The 19815-nt window shown below is 33.4% G+C and overlaps 1 protein-coding gene across 3 annotated transcripts in view; it reads right to left on the reverse strand.

Moving 5' to 3' along the window:
- Positions 1 to 283: 283 nt before the first annotated feature.
- Positions 284 to 19815, reverse strand: part of Smc6 (structural maintenance of chromosomes 6) — a 72195-nt gene continuing 52663 nt past the window's right edge. The window contains exons 22-26 of one of the 3 annotated variants that reach the window (XM_076832551.2): positions 17787 to 17912; positions 14641 to 14746; positions 6148 to 6300; positions 3085 to 3182; positions 284 to 2003 (exon numbers count right to left, since the gene is read on the reverse strand). In XM_076832551.2, coding sequence (XP_076688666.2) covers positions 1895 to 2003; positions 3085 to 3182; positions 6148 to 6300; positions 14641 to 14746; positions 17787 to 17912 — 592 coding nt within the window. In that variant the 3' untranslated portion in view covers positions 284 to 1894. The remainder of the gene's footprint in view (positions 2004 to 3084; positions 3183 to 6147; positions 6301 to 14640; positions 14747 to 17786; positions 17913 to 19815) is intronic. The other 2 variants (XM_076832548.2, XM_076832552.2) reach the window with 2 other exon arrangements.

Raw genomic sequence — 19815 nt, forward strand, 5'->3', positions numbered from 1 at the left:
CACAAAACCATGACTTTAATGCATATAATTTTATTTTTAGATGGTACATATATTTTAAAAGAATAATTTTTTATTCTTTTACTCTAATATTACTACTACTTGGAACACAGATGAAGGAAGATATGTTAACTTAATGATGGCTGAAACCAAAATTTTGTGAAACCAAAGAAACGAATGACCTTCGGTTCAACAGGAGACTTTCAGATACCTGAGCATTATATTTCCCATTTTGTATTAAGAAGCATAATATTGAAAACTGTCACAAAAATTTACTGATTCCTTAGCTAATAAAAAATTAATGCATTTGGTAAATTCTACTCCGTTTATTTGAAAAAGCACACGTTAAAATAGTTTTGATACAAATGAGTTATAAATGTAACTTAAAAATCAGATTTTATGTGGTCAGCAGCGAATGTTTAGAACAGCACACATTTTCCTCTTTCTATAGCTGTAGATTAGAAAACAAGTTTTTGGATTTTTATTGCCAGCTTATTTCAATTTAAATCAAAATTAGACTCCTCCACCACCAAAACCAAAATCCAGTTTTTCTTACAGAAATGTCCTTGTTCTTAAAATACTGCTTTTCTTAAAATATTTCCTTTTCAGTTTCATAAATACATATTCTAATATTTATTGCTAGTAATATAAGGAATGCTTATTGATAGTCAATGTGTTTTTTTAAAGTTTTGCACTAAAACTAGTATCAAACAGAAAATATGGGCAACAGTTCTATTCATGTGTTCTTTAAAAAGTCATAAATCACTTTTTCTTTTTTTTTTACAATAAACTATGTTTGATCATTCCTAGGGGCACACTTTTTAACATTTCTAAAAACTAGGATATTTCTTATAATTGAATGATAGCTCACCATCAAAGGTGCAGCTTTTGGCTCATGCAGCTACTAACTGCTCTCCTGCTCCACAAGCAACCACCATTTCCCCAGCTCTTTCCCCAGCCCTGTGTGCACAGACCCTCTGTCCTGTATCCTCTCAGCTGAGAGCACCTCGGCTGCAAACTGAGGGCTTTTAAACCAAGCCAGCAGGCATCTAGTCAGGATAAATAACAGAATCATCATCTATTTGATACCGGTTATACTGGTTACAAATTCTTATTATATAGGGCACAGGTAAAAATCTGAGGAAAAAAGCATTCTGTCAGTTGGCAGTGCTTCAGTACTTCACAAGTGTCTTATAAACAGACAGCATCTTACATTTGATGATATACAATAATAAAAAGCCACAACCCAAATCTACAATTGAACTTCTGGGGTTAAAAATTGCCTGTAGGCAGAGATTTTGTAATTCTAGTCCTGTGCAGGGTCCTCATAACTAATAGATTTTGTAAAAAAAAAAAAAAAAAAATAGGTCTATTGTATGTATCCATAGCCCACACTTCCACCCCTTCTACAATGTGAAATCCCTCCCTTCACCTACTTTTGATAATTTAATGGTAGAATGTAATATTCTGGAAAAGCAAAACTAAATATAATCAGGTACTCAAATTTTTATTTTAATTTTTAAAAAATACTATAGAAATAAATCAAATTAAACAGATATGTACATATGCATATGTATAAAATTTTACTTCTGAAAAACAATCTACAAAAGTAGATGGTTAAAAATAAACAAACAAACACAAACAAACAAAAAGAACTTAAAACAATTTAAACCAGTACAATGTAACTGATTTTCTCAAAGGAAAGTAAAAGTAATTTTCAATTGCTGGTTGTATAGCTGGTTTCCTAGGCTTATTTAAACATTTTATTATAGTCAGATAAAAGGAGATTGTTTTATTTTAGAATATCTCCAGTCTCGTGTTATTCAAATAGTCCAGATTTTTTCCCCTCACGAATCTTTCAACATGAGGACAAGGCATATTAAATTACAAATTTAGTTCAGTTGTCATCATCTTCTTGAGTCACAGGTCGGAAAGGCAAAGTAGTTTGTCCTCTTTCAGGATCAGACATTCGAAGAATTCTAATCAGTTTACTTGAAGGAAGTGAGCTAGAGAAAGCAAAATTAATTACTCAAATTTCCAAGAAAGTTTTTGTCCATTGAAAACAAAAATCTAGGGTAGAGCACTTGCCTACCATGTGCAAGGTCCTACATTCTATTACTAGCACCTTGGGGGAAAATAAAAAAACCAAAACACCAAAGCCTAATACTACTTCATGAAAATACAAACCTACATGATTGTTATTTGCTAAGATCAGGATACATCTATTATGAAGAGTTCAAGGAGAAATATAATTTGCAATAAGGAAATATTTGTTTTCATTTTAAAAAATTAACTTACTACTTAGATCCCATGGGTTTTCAGCATAGAGGAAAAGAAAATGAAGGAGGATATTTTATTTCAGGGATTGAACCCAAGGACGCTTAACTGCTGAGCCACATCCTCAGCCCTTTTTATTCCGAGACAGATCTTGCTAAGTTGCTTAGGCTGAGTTGCTTTGAATTTGCAATCAGCCTCCCAAGTTGCTAGGATTACAGGCATGTGCCACCGTGCCCAGCTCAACTATTTTAAACTCTTACTCTTGTCTAGCCAGGAAGGAGTTACATGAATATTCTTAATCAGAAGTTTAAATCCCAAATGATCATAGGGCCATTTCAGAGGCCGAATATCAACTCTAAGTGACACAGTGCCTGACACACTGTAGATACCCAACAAATATAGATTAACAGCATTGCAGAGTTCTTTATTTAGAAAGACTAGTATTTGCAAATCCCCAAGAAAAGAGTCAAGACTAGGGAAACCATGCATTGTTTCTCTGTACTACATATAATACTAAAATTATATTATTATTAGTTGGTCAGAGTAATCACAAAGAAACAAAAATAGAAATACTAAAAAGTCAATAATCATATTTTAATTAGTTATGGAAGGGAGATCACACAAACAAAATTTTAAAGAGCTAAAAAAGGAGAAATTATTCTAAACGTCCTGAACCAATACAGGGGTTTTCTCTTCATTGGCCACTTACACATTTGCATTTAAAGGCTAAGATAAATTAAGTTTTCAAAGAAAAAGATTTCTTTCCCCCTTAACATACATATACATCCGCAGAAAGTTTTAATAAGTTACCTCATGCTTTGAGGGGTAAGCAAGATAAATTGTCTAAAACGCTGGGAATCTGCCATCTTAAGTATCATATCCATTGCAATTCTCCTGTTAACCATATCCTGGAGAACAAAGACAAAGGTTAGGATTGGTACTATATTTTATCCCATTTCTATAAAACCAGCATTCTATTGGCTGATAAAAATTCCCAGATTTACTTTGTCTATGATGCCAAGGAATTTATACCTGGAAAGACAGTATCCGAAACTATTAGGGGAAAATAACTAAATAAATATTTCTTCCAGTTTACTCCTATACTAAAAATATTCCTATATAATAGTCAAACTATTTGCATGTATGGCCCCCTAACTCAAATTCAAGTAGCAATTAAAATAATCAGAAAATGTGTAAATGATACAACTAAATGCTAACAGTGTAAATTTAATTAGTTCAGTAATGGTTTAATCACTCAGAATAAAATCAAAAGTGTCTGATTTCATATTTATCAAGTCTCTCAAATTGTCCCTCAATGAAGAGACAATATTTTTTAAATGTTTTAAAATCCTTCCTCATTACCTTATATAGCCTGTACAATTATAAACCAATTTGAATTTTCAGGTCAATTCCTTGAATCTTCAAAATAAGTTAAAGAGCACATCAATGTATACAAAAAAAATAATGCTTCATTAGAATTAGAATTTGAAACTAAATGAACAGACCCTGCTTATAATTTGAGTTAAATAGAGAAAAAAAATCAAAGTATCATTTAATCCCTCACTTAAAAATTCCTGAAAATTGAAAATAGACAAATAAAGGTCTTATTTGACATTGTATGTGACAGTATGCATGCTTTAGAACATGGGTTTTGGAATCAAATGGGGCTCCAAGTTTTGCTATATTTTCTAAAAGAGAAAGAAACTGCTCAGAATTCCATTTGACATACAATATGGGCAATAAGACTACATAATGACATTTTAGACAAAAACACTGCATGAAAAGAATAATTATCATCTCTGACTTGTAAATTAGCTTGAAGACAATTCTCAGAGGAGTTCCAACCCATCTTTAGCAATTACATAAAAGGAAAAAATTGACAGTGAATAATTATTGAGTACTAACAAATATAAATTCTGATTTGTGAATAATTATTTACTAACTATTTACTATGGGCTAAGCACTAGAAGACATAAACATGATTAAGACATAGATAATCATAAAAAGGTTACAATCTGGTGGGAGATTCACACATGAAAAGAGGTGACTGTAACAATGAAAAACACTATAGTAATTAATAATATACACTATAAAATTTATGTATCTTCATAATATAAAAATAATATTTTAAGACAGTGTCAAGGAAACTCTTAGAAGTTCTTTTGAGAGGATACAGTGGTCATAGAAGGTGTCATAAGGGTGACATGTGAGCCAAGTCTTAAAAGATAAGCAGGGTCTGATGCACAGCTAAAGAGGGCACAATAAGCAGAGATGCCATATTTGGAAAATTACAAATAACTTAGTACATCTGAAAATACCCACAAATACCACATGGTGAAGGTCTCAAAATTACCCTACAGAATTAAACATACATCCCAAATATAATAATTAACCACTGAGGGGCTTTAAATAGGTGAGATCAGATAAATTTTAGAAAATATAAACCTGCTAAAAAGGTAGACGACACACAGATGGAGGAGCAAGGCAAAAATCTGGGAGTAGGGACAGGAGGCTCTCATGGCAGGCAAGACAAACAGAGAGGGATGAGAGACACCAGAATTGTGGTGAAAAGGGAGAAGAGGCAAAGATTAGCGCAGCTTCAAGAGGAGCAGAGGGAGGTCAGACTTAGTGTATAAGTAAAAGGAAAGGAAGAGTCATAAATAAACTGCAGGGTTTGAAGCTAGGTGATAGTGGTGGTAATGACAGTTTGGCCTACACAAGGTAGGGAATTTAGGAAAAGCAAAAGGCTTTCAGAGGAAGACACACAATGTCTCAGACAAACTGCATTTGAGAGACTGGCTGTTTACTAGGTGATAACCAACAGGCAGTGGAGCACACAGATCTAGAATGTAAGAGAGATGTCGGGATGAGAGGTAAGTGCCCATGTGCAGTTAACAGCTTTGGGGACTCTGTGTGAATGCACGCACACTCCTGAGATGGTAGAGAGTAGAAAAGAGGGTACAGAGTCCAAGAAAATCAATAATAGTGTAACAAGCAAACAAAGAAAACATTTAAGAACACTAGAATTAGGGAAGGGAGCCTAGCAGACTGTAAACAGTAGAATACAGTAAAACCAGGAAGCAGAGTGTGCAAACTGGCAAGATGACACATGCTAAGGGATGGAGGACAGGTCTGTGGTGCCATGTACTTGAAGAAATAGAGTAGGTATAAGCTCATGTAGGATTTCTGTTAAACAAGTTTTCCTGCAGTAGGGCAGCCTAAACTCAGACTACCATGGGCTTAGGAAAGAAGTATTAAAGAGAGTAATTGCTGATTTATCTGGGTCATGTGAGCCCATCACATGCAGGACCTCACTTGAGCCTCACTATAACCCTAGGAAGCATTCATAACTTTTCCATTCATGAAGAAACTGAGCTGCCAAAAACTAAATACCTGGCTTCAACTTAGGTAATCAGTGGCAGAGGCAGGTCTCAAATCCTAGGTTTTTTTTAAGTTCAAAGTCAAATGCTCTTACACCCTTAAAATATATACTTTGCCACGGGACAGCCAACAGCAAACAGTAAAAGCAAGAGTGATGACCTGGTGACAATTTTGTTAGATAATAACAGCCTGAACATATTTCTGAGTTAATGGAAATAAGCTAGGGAAGAAGCTGAAGAAAGTTCCATTGGATGGACAGACAGAATGTTCATTCTGGGAGAGAAGAACTGAAATTTGGGACAGGGTCCCTGGATGTACAGCATGATAGCAAAAGACAGAACTCCAACTCTAGCCCCCCCCCCCCCCCCCTGCCACAAAGACTGCTAGTCAGGGCAGACTCTTTTCTATTATTAAAAAAATTGAAGCATTTTTTGCTTTCTAAGTATATATTTTTAATTAACAAAAATCACATGATTTAAAATTTAACAGTACCATGTAAACATCAAACTCATCCAGGCATCTGAAAGGTGATTCGGCGATGGACCACAGGGAAAGAATAAAGCAGACTGTTGAGAAAGAACGCTCACCACCAGACAAGGCTCGCATATCATTGAAGGCAGCTTTATTTCCCTCTCCAGGCTGAACCTTGAAGAGAACGAGGTGACAAGAAACAAAAACTAAGTGTGGGAAAAGTCAACTCTTTATAACACAGGTAAAGAAAGTAGGGATTTCCAGAATCAGAAGGAAGGAATGTGTAGTTGAAGGGTGGGGGGAAGTGAATGGGAGGGGATGGAAATAAATTGATTTGGTGGTGTGAAAGTACCTATTCCATTCGAAATATTTTATATAAAACGGTGAGCTATATAATGGTGCTTTTATTTTTTAATTTTCAAAAGAATCAAATTGGAAATTTTCTCACCGTAACTGAATCTAACACACCAAAATTTCAAAGATTTAATAAAGTTTCAATGTTAAGCCAAACATTTATCAAAATAGAGAATTTAAACTAGTCCTGACACTTTGTCTCAAACATTTAAAAGTGCTGAGATAATTTTTTGTTACTGGAATTACACTGACATCTAGTGGTTACACTGCTTTAGAAGTACAATTAATTATTCAGTGTAAAAGGAGACAGGACCTACGAAGATGCTTAAAAGAATGGCCAAGGAATCACAGCAGAAATGGATTAAAATATATATTTAAATAATTCTTCTTTACTGGATAAATCCATAGGAACAATAAAAAGTAATTAATGAAATTAAAACAACCTCTTTAACACAATTTCCTTATAATATAAAATCCATTAAGAGGGGTTCTATTTCATTGTGACAGAATTTCAGATACATATATATCCAAACAAGGGGAAAAAAACAGAGCACTACCCAGTTTATAAAATAGCAGACATTTAGTTGTCAATATTTTCCAATTCACTATTTGAAAAAATGTTGCTCTCAAATAAGCAATCTTTAATATTATAAAACTTTCAAAAATTTTAAATTCAAGCATATATTCAATATGTTTTTGAGGATATAAGAACTCATTTTTCTTAGGCTTATGCCCAAGAATGGAATTGCTTTAAGAGACTCTTGACAGGTTTTCAAATGAATTCTACAAAATTACACTCCCACCAGCAACATATCAGAGTTCTAAATCCACATCCTTACCAACGCAAGATTTCCAGTTTTGTTCATTTCAGTCATCCTAATAGGGGTGGGACAGTAACTTACTGAGGTATAAATTTGTATTTCTTTGATGACTGACAATGCCTAGCACTGTTCCCTGTGTTTATTCATTCTTTGGATATCTTAATTTATGAGGTTCCTATTTTAAGCTTTTTGATATATAAGTTTTTTCTTAATATTTATTATTCTTTAAAATTCTCAGTCCTTTATTTTACATATGTAGTGCAAATATCTTCCCTGCTCAGAGCTTCCATTATCACACTTTTAATGTTACTTTTTTGATGGAGTAATTCTTTATTGTAATAAATTGTCAATCTTGATTACTGCTTGTGTCCCACTTTATAAATCTTCATAAAAAACATAAAGATACTCTATTAATTTGACTTAATATGTAACAATTATACAGATTTAGCAAGTACAGTGTTATATTTCAAGACATATATACAGAAAGTATTGATCAAGTAAGAGTAATCAACATTTCCATGTTCTTATTTCTTTTGTTTGGAGCCTCTGAATTCCTCTCTTCCAGATCTTCATAAAATAAAAGATATATTATAAACTATAGTCACCCTGCTGTGCAGTGAAATACAAGAACTTATTCCTTCTGTGTTTAAGAACCCATTATCCTGGGCTGGGATTGTGGCTCAGCGGTAAAGCACTCATCTAGCATGTGTGAGGCCCTGGGTTAGATCCTCAGCACCACATAAAAATAAATAAAATAAAGGCTCCCCCAAAAGAGCCGATTATCCAACCTTCTATCCCCCCTCTCCCTTGACCTTCTGATATGTTAGTTAATCACCATTTTATGTTCATATCAAAATTTCTAAGCTTTCACATATGAAAGATAACATGAAGGTACTTGTTTGTCTGTGCCTGATTCATTTAACTTAACATAATGTCCTCTATTTCCATCTATTTCACTGTTTCAATAGCTGAACTTAAGATATAGCTTAATAATAATACTAGCTTAAGAGTGTGTGTATGTATATATACATATATATATAGCTTAAGTATTTTATACATATAGCTTAAGTGTATGTGTGTGTATATATGTATATATACATATATGTGTTTTGCTTATCTATTCACCTACTGATGAGCACAGAGGCTAACTTCATGTTTTGACTAATGTGAACAGGACTTCAATAAATATGGCAGTGTAGCTATCTCTTTAATATTCAAATTTCATTTCTTTTGGATATCTACCCAGAAGTAGGATTGCTGGGTCATTCAGTCATTCATTAAATTAAGATTCATTTAACTCAAAAATTAAAAATAATTGTTTGAACCGGGTGAGGTGGCACATGCCTGTAATTCCAGCAACCCTGGAGGCTGAGGCAGGAGGATCACAAGTTCAAAGCCAACCTCAGCAAAAGTGAGGCACTAAGCAACTCAGTGAGACCCTGTCTCTTAAATAAAATACAAAATAGAGCTGGATGTGGTTCAGTCCTCAAGTGCCCCTGAGTTTAATCCCTGGTACCCAAAAGAAAAAAAAAATTGTTTGAGGAACCTCCATTCTGTTTTCCATATGAGTATACTAATTCACACCGTCACCAAGAATGTATATGAAGACACAGGGGAAATCATTTAAAACAATAGTATAGTCGATAATTTTTTGGACAAGACCCCAAAAGCATAGGCAACAAAATAAAAATAGAAAACTAAGAAGCAATTAACAGAAGGAAGAGAGATACCCTGTAAAATGGGAGAAAATATTTGCAAACTGCTCACCTGACAAAGAATTAATACCCAGAATATAAAATAAAAAGCCCCCCCAAAAAAACCCCAACAAAATTCCAATTAAAAAATGAGTAAGCAATCTGAATAAAAATAAAAACTGCCAACAAATATACAAAAAAATGGTATCATTTATATGAAAAAAATACCATTAGTCAATCAGGGAAACTGCGATTATCTGGTTCTAGTTTAAATGGCTATTAAAGATGCAGAGGAAAGAGAAGACATTCTCTTCTTTTAGCTTTACTGCTTTACATTTCATATGTAGGTCTATGATCAAATTTTTTTTTGTTGTTGTTCCAGGAACTGAACCCAGGAGTGCTAAATCACTGAGTTACCTGCCCAGTGGTTTATAGTTAATTTTGACACAGGGTCCATAAGTTGCGCAGGGTCTCTCCAAGCTGCTGAGGCTGGATATGAACTTGCAATTCTCCTGCCTCAGCCTTCCACGTTGCTGGTATTACAGGTATGCACCACCCCACTAGACTCTAAATCTCTATTCACTTTCTGTACTTTACATGAGGTAAAGGGTCAAGGTTTGCTATTTATTTTGCCAAAAGTATAACCAACAATTTGAATACAACACAATTCATGAGATGACCACCTTTTCCCCATAGGCCTATAGGAGAGTCTGCCCTTAATTAGGAAACCATGTATGTTTGGCCTATCTCTTTATTCTATTTTGTTGCTATCGTATAGTTTTGTTTTCTATCCTTTAACTTCTATGCTAGATTTTCATTAAATATTCTTTTTTTCTACTTTAATTTATAATTGGTTTCTCTTTTTCTTGTTTCCTGAGATAAAACTGAGATCGTTAATGCTTGGCCTTTCTTTCCCACTAAGGTATTTACAGTTATAAATCCCTCTCTTGAGAAATCCTACGGCAGTCTCCCACAGGTTTTGATTAATATGTTGTATGTACTTCAAAACAACTCACAATCCAGTAGTTTTGTACAATGTTCTATAGTAGGCTATTGAGGTTGATTCGGTTAATTACATTATTTAAATCTTATCTTGTACTTTGCCTTGGTTCTCTTAACTTTTATGGCTTTTTATTGAACCAGGAATTGAACCCATGAGTGCTTAATCACTGAGCCACATCCCCAGCTCTCTTTTTAAGTTGTTGATGGGCCTTTATTTTATTTACTTTTTTTTTGGAGGTGTTAGGGATTGAACCTAGGGACTTGTGTGCGAGGCAAGCACTCTACAAACTGAGCTATATCCCCAGCCCCTTATTTACTTATTTATACACGGTGCTGAGAATTGAACCCAGTGCCTCACATGTGAGGCAAATGCTCTTCTTCTGCTGAGCTCCAGCTCCAGCACTTTTTTTTTTTTTTGAGAGAGGGTCTTGCAGTTTTTTAGGGCTTTGTTAAGTTGCTGAGGCTGGCTTTGAACCTGCAATCCTCCTGCTTCAGCCTCCCAAGTTGCTGGGATTATGGAATATTTTGAAGTTACCTTACTAGGTATATAAAAATTACAGTATTTTTTAAAGTAATTTTTAATATTGTGAAATGCTTTTTTTTGTCTCTTCTTGTGCAAAACCTATTTTGTTTGCTATTAATATTGCTTTACCTCATTTCTTTTGGCTAATATTGCACCTTTTCCCCCATATTTTACTTAGAATTGTTCTCTGTCCCATGTAAGTTAAAATTAAGTGTCTTTTCCTAACAGAATAAAGTTGGCTCTTACATGCTTCTATCTAGACTAACAATCTTTTCCTTTTAGTTCAATTATTTATTCCATCTACAATTAATATAATTATTGGTAAATCTAGCTTTAAGTAATTTATCTATTTATTTGTCCCATATCTTCTTTATTCCTCCTCACGTTTTGCCTTTATTTAATTGAGTATATTTATTTTCTATTCTTTTATTTGGACTCTATTATGTATTATTTTAACATTCTTCTAGTGGTTGCTCTAGAGATTATAACACATATCTCTGATGTATTAGTTGATCTTAAATTAGTAATGTTATTACTTTCCAAAATGTAAAGAACCTTACAAAAGCTTAACTCCATATGCTCTTATCTCCTTTAGTGTTACTGTCACGACACTATGTTGTTGCTGTTTTAAGACAGCTAAACCTATTTTATATCAACCATAGATGTGCCTTTCTTAGGGATCCCTGTTCCTTCAGAAGTTACATTATTTCCATCAAGGATCACTTTTCTTTCACCTGAAGACATTCCTTAGTAGCACTTCTTGTGGACCAAGTGTGCTGGAGAATTTCTTCAGCTTTTGTCTGAAAACTAAGACATTTCATCCTCATTTTAAATAGATTATTTTGTTAGTTATAGAAATCTAAGTCGCAGGGTTTTTTAAAATTTAGAATTTTAAGTCAGATGATATTGTTCTTCCATAAGTCCTGTTAAAAAGTCTGACTTCAGTTTTATTCTTGCTATGTGGAAAGTAATATTTATTTTTTCTCTTCTGCTTCTGGTTTTTAGCTACTTGAGTATACTGTGTGTTTAGGTGAGACTTTCTTTATAGTTATCTAACTTGGTGTTTGCTAGGGTTTCTGAATTTGGGTTAACGTATTTTCTTTGCTTATTCTTAGTTCTATTCTATAGGGACTCCTCTTACACTTATATTAAACCTGTTGATTGTGCCCCGCATATCTCTTAATGTCTGTTCAGTATTCCTTGCTCAGTTTTTATGTTCTGTACTTTAGATATTCCCTCTGACCGCCTTTGAGTTCTGCTAATTTTATCCTTTGTTATATAGTTGGCTGTTAAATCATTTAATGAATTCTTAATTTCAGAAAATGCATTTTTTTAGCTTTAGAATATCTGTTAATTCTTTCTGTAAACTTCAATGCTATGTTGAAACTCTGCATTTTTTGTTCATTTTGTTTATTACGAACTCTATTTTCTTTAACCTGTTAATTATAATTAAAAAAATCAATCTGCTCTTTTTTGTAACTTATTATCTGTAAGTCTTTCTATTTTCCACTTTAAAAAAACTGTATCAGTCACATTTCCATGCTTCTTCATTTATCTGGTAACTTTTACAGCTTTGAGGTGTAAAACACATATGGACATATTTAAAATAAACAATTTGATTAAATTTTAGCAAATACACACATCTATGAAAACACAACTGAAGAATATATTCATCCTTTCCAAAGGATGTATTTCCTTTTGCTCCTTTGTAATATGTATCCTGTTTTACTACTCTCTCTTAAGGTCTCTATACCAGTATCCTGCTGTCTTTATTACTGTAGCTAATAGAAAGTTTTAAAGACCTTTACTTTTGTTCTTCCTTTTCAAAGTTGTTTTGGCTATTTTAAGTCCTTTGCATTTCCATGTACAAATCAGCTTATCAATATCTACAAAAAGCATGCTGTTATTTTGATAGAAATTGTGTAGAATCTACAGATCAACTTGGGGAGAACTGAAACCTTGATACTGAAGTCTTGATCCATGAACACCATATTTCTCTTTAATTTCCATTTTATAGGTCTTGCTTACTTTTTGTCAGATTTTTATCTAAGTTTTAACTTTTGATGCTATTATAAATGGTATTAGAAAAATTTCAATTTCTGGGGCTGGGGATTTAGCTCATAGCTCAGTTGGTAGATGTTTGCCTTGCATGCACAAGGCTCTGAGTTCAATTCCCAGCACCACCAAAAAAAAAAAAAAAAAAAAAAAAAAATTCAATTTCTGATCATTTGTTGCTAGTATATAGAAATATAATTCATTCTGTCTGTATATTGATTGTGCCTCCAACTTTGGTAGTTAGTTGCACTTACTAGTTCTAGTGGCTTTTCTGCAGATTCCATCAGATTTCTGACATAGATGATCATGTTATTTGTGAATAAAGAAAATCTGATTTCTTCTTTTCTAATGCATGTCCTTTAGTTCTTTTTCTTGACTTTTAGCCTTGGTCAAAACCTCTACTACAATGTTGAACAGATATGGTGAGCACAGATACACTTGCCTTCTTCCTAATCACAGGATGTAGCTTGATATTCTGTGTAAAACAATAATAGAGGCTCCAGATGATATAATATTCCACCAAAGAGGAGACATATCCTTTTATTAGGTCAGAGGCATGGTAAGGCATAGTAAGGCCAGGAGACAGCTGGGTCGGACTTGAGTTGCCAATTTAGTAAGGCTTAATTTATCTTTCACTCATCCTTGTTCCCTGCGTCAGAACTCAGAAAACAACTGAAATCTAAGTCATATGCTTAGTACTTCACACATATCTACTGTCTTGCCAACCCTCTACAACCACCAAAATTCCAGAATCAGCAATTGCCTCCAGGGGGAAAAAAAAATTCAATAACTGTCAGTTTACTTTAGGCAGGCTCTCCTATTCCTTGAAATTCCAAGTTAACTGTTGCTTCTATGTAGCTTTCCAATGTCTTCAAACACAAATGTTTGTTATTTCTCTGGCTTTTTTGTAGTGTGCAGTGAAAGCAATGAGCTGTTGTGATGTATCACTTCTCTACCCAGAGTACAATTCCTCACAATACTTTTATATTTCTATCTTTAATGATGGGGTCTCTTAAAAATAAATGGTAGGATCCACATATCAAAATGCAATATAACTTCTCATTCTTCTGGTTGTACGTGATGTAGAATCACACTGGTTGTGCAGTTACATACGCACATAGGGTAATAATGTTCGATTCATTCTACTAGCCTACCACCATATCCCTTCTCTTCCCTTCACTCCCCCCGCTGCTTAATACAAAATAATTTAGGTATGATGTGTCAAAATGCATTCTACTGTCATGTATAACTAATTAAAACAAATTTTTAAAAAATGGTAGGTGAGAAGCTACCAATGATTTTTCAGTGGAAATTTAAATAAAGAAAGAGTAAAAATTAACTTCCTAATTTGGTTAAAATGTAGAGGTTCCAAATGACAAAGATGTTCCAAACACATAACATATCTTCTAAGTATTCAAATGAAGGGATTAAATTTATGGTACTAAGAGTAATAAATTATTTGAAAAAATTTCCCCAGATTAGAGTGAGTAGTTGTTCTTGAACTGACTATACAATTTTTATTGCCATATCCCCATACCCCACCTTTAATACATATACCTATGAATGAATCCATAGCCACAGAACCCACAAAGTTGAATGTGCTTTGTGTATTCAAAAGAGGCCAGAGCTAGGAACTACTTCAGAAGTAAATAATGCAAAGACAATTACATGAAGCAGAACCTTCTTGGTTTCCAACAAAGTAACTAGAGACTATGGACTTTACACAATGTCTCATATAATTTAAAATGCTGTGTAAAAATTTTTAAAAGAAACTAATGAAGTAGGAAGACAAGATAGTCACTTGTCAATGAAAATAAAGTTCTTTATTATCTGCCTAAGAAAATAATGTGGTTGTCTGGGGGGAAAAAAAAAGCAAAACTAAGTTAGCAACTTTATTCAGTAAAATACATTTAATTTTTATCACAATAGAAAAAAGATTATTCTTAACTTAGAAATACGTTCTTCTGTTTTCCAAAGACAATAGCTTAAAGCTCATGAATGTTTAATCAAAAGAAAAGCAGCTAATTTTCCTAATGATCAGGACGCAACAAATTAAGATACTTACTGATATCGTAAGAGTTTCATTCTTATGGTCAAAATTCATTTTTCCACAATAAGCTCGCTGAGATAGTAAGTTGTCAAAGTACAATTTGCATCGTAAAGTCAAACACCTTAAAATGAAGAAATTGAGCAAATTAAAAAGAGAAAAAAGATATATAGAACTGTATTTTCAGCATGATTTAAACAAAGAGAAATACACCAAAATGTTAATCTTGGTTGTCCTTTTAATAGGTGAGTTTTAGGTGGTTTCTTTCCTTCTGTGTTTTTATATTCATTTGTGTTTCCACATTTTAATCAGTCCATTTACTTTTATAATAAACATCTATGTAATGAAGATGTCATCCTACATTTAATATATCCCATTATACAAAAGTTAGTTCATATAATGTCAATCATTTGACTAATTTATGGAGACATTATTACCCTAACATATAAGACATAATTATTGTCCTTAAAAGAATTAAGCTGTAGAGGGATTGGTTAATAGCTTAAACTATAGATTTGCTTATTTCCTCCCAACTTCACAGTATCAAAAAGGGTCAGGGCAATCTTTTTATAGCTATAATAATGCTTTATACAATGCCTGGCACAATGCAAACTCTGATTCCTTCTCTATATAGTAGGTGACAACGTACTATAAGGAAAAACTTTCCTTCTTTAATTTCTTATTTACTTATCTACCTTTTTTATTTAGCAGGTTGGAATTAGAAATTATTATTTTACTCATTGATTTATTTTACCCATACCACTCCTTATTGTCCTTTTTTTGATCCTCACCTTTGTCTCAGATTTTGCCAATGAAAGCCCCTTCAAATTGGCTCCTATGTCGTTAAATTAATTCATTCTCTCTCTCTCTCTCTCTCTCTCTCTCTCTCTCTCTCTGACACACACACACACACACACACACACACACACACACACAGACACGATTTTAAATGCTTTCTTTCCTTTCTAGCATAGTAAGAGGTTCTCTTGTACCTTCCCTGCCCAGGTCTGTAACTAGGCATTTTTCCATGAAACCCTAATTCTTTTTAGCATAGAACGGTATTTAGAAAATAAGGTCTAGGTAGTAAGTAACTGGCTTTTTTTTTTTTTTAAACTATCTTTACTCATTGATTAGTGTAAGGTTTATTTCTTCAGAATAACTTGATTTTTTTTTCTTTTTCCATCCTATTCCTTCCCTAAACTGCTTAACTTCCCATAAAAGGAAATACTGACAGTTTGCATTTTCTTTTGCTACCACAGCAACCACTACTAGTTGGTTTTCAGAATTCCCTGTTCACTTTTTTTCTTGCAGTTACAATATGTATTCTTCAATTGCTTCCACTTACAGGATGTCTACAGACTATTGTCATGAAATGACAAGGTTATCCACAAACAACTTAGAAAATTTTGATAATTTTTATTCTCCTCCTAAGACTAGGTAAACAATATCAATCATGTCATCAAGGTAATAAACCATAACAGCAATACTTTCTAAAAATAAATGTAAATGTAAATTTCTGGATAATAAAAAAATAAAATACTCCACCTGGAAACACATAGGTAGTAATAGAGATTGGGTTTAGACTTTTGTCTAAAACTAACAACCTAGATAAAATATATGAAACAATAGTTTTCAGACTCTGAATACCAGATAGCACAGGCAGCTAGAGTCAAAAATAATCTCTGAAAGACACAAACTGATTAAGCCCTGTGAATATCCCAAACTCCTACTCACTGAAAGAGTAAAGCCTGGTATCTTCTTGTTAGGAGACAGAGCTGGGAGTCTGGGGAACAGAGGACTAGAGAGGAGAGGATGGCTCACAGGGAGAACTACAGAGATCTACCATGGTTTTGCTCCAGTCGTGGGTTGATTACTATCAGTGCACAGGTGTGAAGACACTAGTGACCCTGGGAAAAGAAAGCAGAAGCATCCTGGCTTCCACAGAGCCAGGAAGAGTTCATGTTCCCACTAGCAGGAGTGAATAACCTCATAATTCACAAGACAGAGTATTCAGAAAGAGTACTGCCTTGAGGTATTAACCTCAATTAAAGGTTGCATTTAGTCCCACCTTTATTAAAAGCAGCCCCAATGGGATAAAAATCCCATTTAGTTCAAGTTTTAATAATACATCTATAAAATGAAAAACACAATTATGAATAATGCCAACACAAAAGAAATGATAAATGTCTCATGTGATGGATATGTTAATTACCCTAATCAGATCATTACACATTGTCTACATGAATTAAAATGTTACACTATAACCTATAAAATATATTACTATTGTGTAAATTTAAAAAAACTGAAAATACACTTCAAAACTAACTTATATGTTAAGAAATATAATCAATTACATTTTTCTTTAGGGGTTTATCTAAATTTCTCCATAAGTAACACAGCTAGATATATTTTTATTTATTTTATGACCTTAAGATTATAGAATTTTGGATATAAAGATGGTTAAAAAGCATGTTACTGAGGCAATGCCACTAACAGAAATAAGTTGGGAGGACTAGGGCTGCCTTGGATCCAAATATATCCAGAGTCATTCCTCCCTATCAACTGTCCTCTTGTTTAATTCTGCCATCTGTGACATTAGCTGGAGTCAATCCATTGCTATGAATCTGTGTGCATGCATCTCTGAATATGTTGTTCATATCCATATTTATTTATTCAACCAATGTATATCAAGTGCCTACTATATTTAGACACAGTTGACACTGAAGAAACAAAAATGAATTAAACAGTGTTTCTGCATTTACAGAACTAAGTCATTCTAGTAGACCATGGTAAATCAAATGGGATACTGCCTTAGCAGGCCCCACCAAACTCTTGTATCCACTTAAGACCAAACCATGTCCAACGGTGAAATAAGCTATTTCAGAACCAATGAGTTCTCATTCAAAGAACCTATTCAAGCAATGAAAGTCACCTAAGAGTGAAGGATACCTAGCACAGTTGGATAACTTGCTTGCTATTAAAGGTTCCTTCAAATCAGAATTCTTTGATTACAGAATCCTAAATGACAAGTTAAGTACTATTTCTGTTACAAATGAATCACATAACGTTCTTTTAACTTAATTTTATTATCTATAAAGCATAATGTGAAAAAAGAAAACACAAATATGTAATATATGCAAGTAATATTTTTTAAATATACTCACCTTCTAAACTGTTGATATGTTTTGTATCTATGAGTCATTATTTCTTCTAGTAATTTAATAAATCTTTTTAAAGTCCTTACTTTATTATCCAGATCAAGGTATGTTTCTCTTGCTTCCTGGTACTGCCTATTTTTATGAACAAAACAGTAAGTAAGTAACCATCATTCACAAGAAAAGTAAATAACTCTCAAAAGCATTTAGCTGGGAGAATAGGAAGGCAGAAACTATGGTGAGTACAAAGTAGCAGCTTATCTCCTAATTCCCAGTCAAAAGACACCTCTAGAATGAACAGGTTCCATACAACGAATATGTTACACTGAATAAGAATTCAAGCTACGAAGAAAGTAGAATACGAGGAGCATACAGGTGGCAGGTCTCAGAGATATCAGCAAATACACACCTTCTCAAAGTGAAGGGGTCACAGGAAAGAAGAGTTTCTTTGGGGAAAAAATGAGGGGCACAGGGAGGATGGATACAATTCAAAGCACATGTACATGTATGGAAAGATCATAATCAAAACCCACTAATTTGTATAATTAATGTGCTTTAGTTATTATAATATAAAAAAAAAGATCAGTGGAAAAAAAATGTTTCCCTTAGTGACAGATGTCAACAAGGGAACAGAAGAACAAAGGGCGATATTAAATCTCTCTACCCTGAACAAGATAAGATCAAAGAGTCAGAGAAGGAAGGCATGGCTACTCAGAAATGCGATTAGAGAAGGCAGTACTGACAGCCTGATACTGCAATAAGAAAGACATAGATCCTAACTACGTATAAAAGGCAACCCTGGCCTAGGCTCCCACAGTTATTCTTCACAGCCTTCAAATAACCAGTCCAGGTAAATTCAACTGATTGAAAAATGAGTTACAAAAAAATATATAGACAAAGATATTTATGGGAAAAAAAAGGGCTGTAAAAGTACAGCAAAATTCTATAAACAACAATAACAAAAACTTACTATAACAATATTCCATAAGACAGATAAAAATTTTAATTAAACACTGTAAATTAAAGGGAAAAATGATGTAAGTGCTGGCAGGAAAGAATACCTCCTCAAAGCAGAAATAAAATACCTCAAGGGCTGGGGTTGTAGCTCAGTGGTGGAGTACTTGCCTGGCATGTGTGAGGCACTGGGTTCAATTCTCAGCACCATATATAAATAAATAAAAATAAAAGGCCCATTGACAGCTTAAAAAAATAAAAATAAAAAACCTCAAAAAATCACAAACATAAAATGGTTTGCCAAAATGATAAAGACAAAAATATCTAAAATTTGTATAACTGAAGACCCCAAAACAATAAAATAGAAAATATTCAAAAGATAAAGGAAAATCTAAAAGACTTAAATTTACACAATGCATACAGAAAAGGAAAAGCAATCACAGAATCTTACATTCCAGACAAACTGCAGGGCTTTAAGAAAAAGTGCAATCATAAATAAGATACTCAAGAGAAAGTCAAAGCCAAAGAATTTACATTATACAAAATTATCCTTTAAGATATAAAACTAGAGGAAAATACTTATGAATCTGCAAAAACAGGCGATATTCATATGTGCCATTTTGTAGGAAACAGAACAACTTTTCAAATGGATGCATTTGAAAAAAAAAAAATTCCATTCCTCACACTAAACACAAGAATAAACTCCAAATAGAGCAGAAATCTAAATATTAAAAAAAGAATATATGTAAGTTATAAAAATACATAGGTGGATGCTTCCAAAATTTAGATGTAGAGAAAGGCTTTTAAAATATTTGACACCAAGCTAGAAGCGGTGGCGCAAGCCTGTAATCCCAGTGACTCAAGAGGCTGAAGAGAATCCCTAAGTTCCAAGCTAGCCTCACCAACTTATTGAGGCACTGTTTCAAAATAAAAAATAAAAAGTGTTGGGGATATGGCTTAGTTAACACTTATGGTTAAGTGTTCCTGGGTTCACTCTGATAACAAAAAAGTAAAATAAAATTACACCAAATCCAGATACAATAAAATAATAACAAAATGAACTAAATAATTTTTTCATGGCAAT

This window comes from Callospermophilus lateralis, chromosome 14 (assembly GCF_048772815.1).
Source record: "Callospermophilus lateralis isolate mCalLat2 chromosome 14, mCalLat2.hap1, whole genome shotgun sequence".
Lineage (NCBI taxonomy): Eukaryota > Metazoa > Chordata > Mammalia > Rodentia > Sciuridae > Callospermophilus > Callospermophilus lateralis.